This window comes from Beta vulgaris, chromosome 2, assembly GCF_026745355.1.
Source record: "Beta vulgaris subsp. vulgaris cultivar EL10 chromosome 2, EL10.2, whole genome shotgun sequence".
Taxonomy (NCBI): Eukaryota; Viridiplantae; Streptophyta; class Magnoliopsida; order Caryophyllales; family Amaranthaceae; genus Beta; species Beta vulgaris.
Genome location: NC_079203.1, coordinates 17,431,151 through 17,435,469, shown reverse-complemented (window position 1 = coordinate 17,435,469; position 4,319 = coordinate 17,431,151). Strand labels below are relative to the sequence as shown.

General features: G+C 36.7%; 1 protein-coding gene across 2 annotated transcripts; it reads left to right on the top strand.

Annotated features, from left to right (window-relative positions):
* Window positions 1-549: 549 nt before the first annotated feature.
* LOC104887238 (hypothetical protein) lies at window positions 550-3,676 on the top strand. Of its 2 annotated transcripts, none has more exons than XM_010671832.4 (2): window positions 550-1,657; window positions 2,295-3,676. In XM_010671832.4, the coding sequence occupies exons 1-2, from the start codon at window positions 1,024-1,026 to the stop codon at window positions 3,488-3,490; spliced, it is 1,830 nt and encodes a 609-aa protein (XP_010670134.1). In that variant the 5' UTR covers window positions 550-1,023; the 3' UTR covers window positions 3,491-3,676. The 2 variants fall into 2 exon arrangements, with proteins under 2 accessions (XP_010670134.1, XP_010670133.1); XM_010671831.4 differs by having other exon boundaries at window positions 552-1,657; window positions 2,289-3,676.
* The last annotated feature ends 643 nt before the right edge of the window (window positions 3,677-4,319 follow it).

Sequence of the window (4,319 nt, the reverse complement as noted above, 5' to 3'; positions counted from 1 at the left end):
CGTTTATAGCCGTTATAAACTGCTTAAATCTTGTACATGGGGTTCAAAGAGGCAAAGTAATCTGTTTTGGGAACCAAGGAGCCAAACTAATTTATATCACTTTCTTCCACGGCCCCCTTACCATCAAAGATCAAATAAGCGTTCTTGCATATTTTCTGGTGAAAGTTACTGGGTCTTTGAAAGTTAAAAGTGCACTTCTTTAAACCTAAGGGAGTGGGACCATATTATTAATACTATAGCTGTACAGTGGAGCATAAATTAAGGAAATTCTCTAACATATGGCATCTCATGCCATGCCATCATTAGCATTAAGAGCTCTGTGCCTCCGTCCCCAATGTGCCTCACTTTAAATACCTTTTCCTCTTTCCCATTCTCCCTTTTCAAGCAGTCCCATGAGGCTGGGCCATCGTAGACAGCTTTGTTCCATCATTTCTATTGGCACATTGAAAAGTTGAATCTTACTACTAAGTTTCATTAATTATCTTTCTACCCTCTTTGGTTCTTTTTATTTTATTTAGCTAAGAATCCCATGAATCTTCTTCTACCAAAATATTAAAGAGTTAATAGTTATGTATAAACTTCTACAATGTTTGTAAATAATTGTCCTTGTATCTAATATGATAATAGTAAATAATTAGATTTTTTGTTAGGAAAGGGATGATAAAAATGATTCAACTATCATCAAATTACTTTTTATAAAATCATGGATATTTTTAACAATAAGAACTTACGATAGTATACAATTAGTGTTATCTAATTTGTGGTACGAGAATCGGTACGTGTATGGTGTACTCAATTTCCTAATTAGCCCAAATGTATACCACTTACTTGCATGGATAGCGATTTAGCCAGTTAGGCAACGTTGTGTACAACTTTTTGTGAACCCATTAGGTACATGATATAGATTTCAGTCTAAACATCATTATATGATCAATTAAGCTTGAACTCGAATTTCAGTCTCTACAAGACTGCAACCACCTCATCTGTATCAACTTTGACAAAAAAGAGAGTAATATACCATCTATGGCTCCCAACAAGATAGCTTCCATGCTAGGCAGAAACAGTGGCAAAAAAATCTTTGTTGTTCTTGCATATGCATTTCTTGAATGGTTTCTTATTCTTCTCCTCCTCATCAACTCTATTTTCTCTTATATGATCAGAAAATTTGCTGGTTACTTTCATCTTAAACAACCCTGCATTTTATGCTCTAGAATTGATCACTTACTAGAGCCTCTGACAACTACTGATTCTTACAAATCTCTGGTTTGTGAAAATCATGCCACTGAAATATCAAAGCTGGGTTACTGCTCAAACCATCATAAATTCTCTGTATTACAGCAGATGTGTGAGGAATGTTTCGACTTTAAGCCTACGAATAATGTCCCCTTCGATAAGTCGAAATGTACTGAGAAGACGTCGAGATGTTCTTGCTGTGAGAAAATCTCAAGCAAAAAACATCCTCCTCTACATTTCCCATTAAGAGAAATACAAGAGGAGGCCGATGGGGAGGAAACAGAGTTTATAGCTAATGATATTAGCAATCAGAGTGGTTCAGAATGTGACCCTCAGATCCTTTCCGATGTTGGGAGTTTATATCTCAGAGAAGCAGCAGAAAATGACAGTAATGAAGATGATCATGAAGTGCAGGATCATGCAGGTAGCTTCATAATTTTAATAGTTTAATTTGATGCATATTACTGATTTTCACCAAAGTTAATATTGTTAATTGATCTAGTTGAGCTCACAGTTCAGATAGCTGATCTTAGACATCTTTGTTTTTCTCTTCAACTAGGAATTTAGACTGAAAAAATAAAGCTGGTCTGATAGATAGTAACAAGTTATGGTCATACAAATGGATTTTATAAGTGATTTTGTGAATGAAGTCGCAAGCCGATGTCCACGGTAATACTTATCCATTACCCAAGTATCTCCTTTTCTTCATAAATCTCCATTAACATACATCATCACTTCAGATGTGTTTTTTGAGTGGTAATAATATTTATGACAAAAAACACATGTTCCACTATGAAGTTTCATTTAAGGAATTAATGTTACCCTTATCTATCGCCGTCTATCAAATGTGCTGTTAAAACTACAACGTAGGTGTGGTATGAGACCCCATATATACCATTCGAGTGTTGCTTATCATCTAATACCACTAATTACACTCTGCTACCTGGTTCTGTGAAATATCATTTGTCAACATGCTAAAGTTGTTGAAATTTCAAATTTTCTGAAGATACCGCATGATACTTATTACAGTTACATATGTTTGGGCCTTGGGGTAGAGTCAGGTATGGAGAACATAAAACATCTACGACACGAAGACAGGATACTCCCCATTGTAGAGGCAGATCATCTTTTGCTTTCAGCTGACGAAAGGAATTCTAGTCTTCTGGATGAGAAAATTATGGATGGCAATCACGACATTTCCTGTGAAATCAAACAACTCAAATCTGATCTTGAAGCTGAACAAAAAGCTAGAAATGTGTTGTATGGTGAACTAGAGGCAGAGAGAAATGCTGCTGCAATTGCTGCGAACCAGACAATGGCTATGATAACTAGGCTTCAAGAAGAGAAAGCTGCAATGCAAATGGAGGGACTACAATACCAAAGGGTGATGGAGGAGCAAGCCGAGTATGACCAAGAAGCACTTCAACTCTTAAATGAGCTAGTGGCCAAGCGCGAGAGACAACAGCAAGAGCTCGAGAAGGAACTAGATATATATCGTGAGAGGGTTTCAGATTACGAGGCTAAAGAGAAGACGATGATGCTGATTCAGAAATGCAATGGGAATTTCTCTTCTTCCTGCAGCATTGACAATGATAGTGATGTATTATCCATTAATCTAAACTGTCATTATAATAAAGTTGAAGATAATAATATCTCTTGTTCCCCAGATAATGGAAACAAGGATAGTACTCTAATGGACTGCTCGAAGGAATGGGGAGCAATTGAAGATTCACTCGAAGAGCTAGAGGAAGAGAGAATGTCCATAATAAATAAGCTTAAGGAGTTGGAAGAGAAGCTTCACAAAGGTGCAAATCAGGATGAAGAGTTGTTTGAGGATAAGAATATTAAGTTAGACCCGAATTCAGAGTTATGCAGCAAAGAAGTTAATTTGGTCTATTCTTGTTTTTCTAACAGCATAACAAGTGAAGATTATCCGAAAACTATGGCTTCTGTTGCTCGGAAACTGCTTGATCTCGTAGAATCAGATGATGATACCGAGATTGAAGACACAGAACTATCTTCTAAAGTCGGAAGTGATAAGGAGCTTGAGATTACTCGAACTGAAAACGATAGTAAAAGGCTTGCAATTGAGAAGGAGATGGATCATGTATATGGCAGGCTACAAGCACTCGAGGCAGATTCCGAGTTTCTTAGGCACTGTATTGCCTCTGTGAATAAAGGGAATGAAGGGGTAAATCTACTTCAAGAAATCTTGCAACATCTTCGTGAGTTAAGAGATGCAGAAATCTGCTTGTGAAGACGTAGTTGTAATTCTGTGAAGTTGTACTATCTCCTATGTTCTTAATCTTCCATTTTCAGTTCCTTCTTAGTAAACATTGAACATTGATAATAGTTCATTTTCTGACATGTAAAATTCACATCTGAATTCAGGTAATCTATGAAATGAAACCCAAGTATAGGAGTTGGAGTCCTTTTTTGACAATCACTTCTGATTTAGTCAATCCGAGACTGTAAATTGCTATATAATAGCTTGATGCAAACCAGACTATAAGTAGGCAATAACTGATTATGTTACATTCTGTTCAATACAAAGTACGAACCCACCTTGAACCTTGGTAATTTCTGTAGCATATTCTTTACTTAACATCCCAAAACTTTGGCTTTGGCTTTGGCTTTGTTCGATTAGATGGAAAACCCTTCTAGTGGAAAATGATTTTATTTTCTTTGAGAAAATAGTTGTTAAGCGAAAACACAATCGTAACTTATGGGGCGTTTGGTTGGAGGGGGAGCAGGGTGGCGCTACTAAGGTGGGGTGGTGGTGGTTGTGGTGGCACAATTAGGGAGGGAGGAAATGGTGGTGCTATGGTGGAAGAATGTTAAGAGGAAGAAAGAGATTGACATTCAAACCAACTAAACAACACTTAAAATATATCGTTTTTTCACAATATACCCTTGAAAATTAAAAAATTCACCATATACCTTCAATGTTTCAGATATTCACCATATGACCATGAGTTTCCGAAAACGTTCACCATATGCTCTTTTTCTAAAGACTCGCTGTTTGTCACTATTTACGACTTTGCCACTATTAACCTAATTACTCCTAATCTTTAGAAAAAATCCCC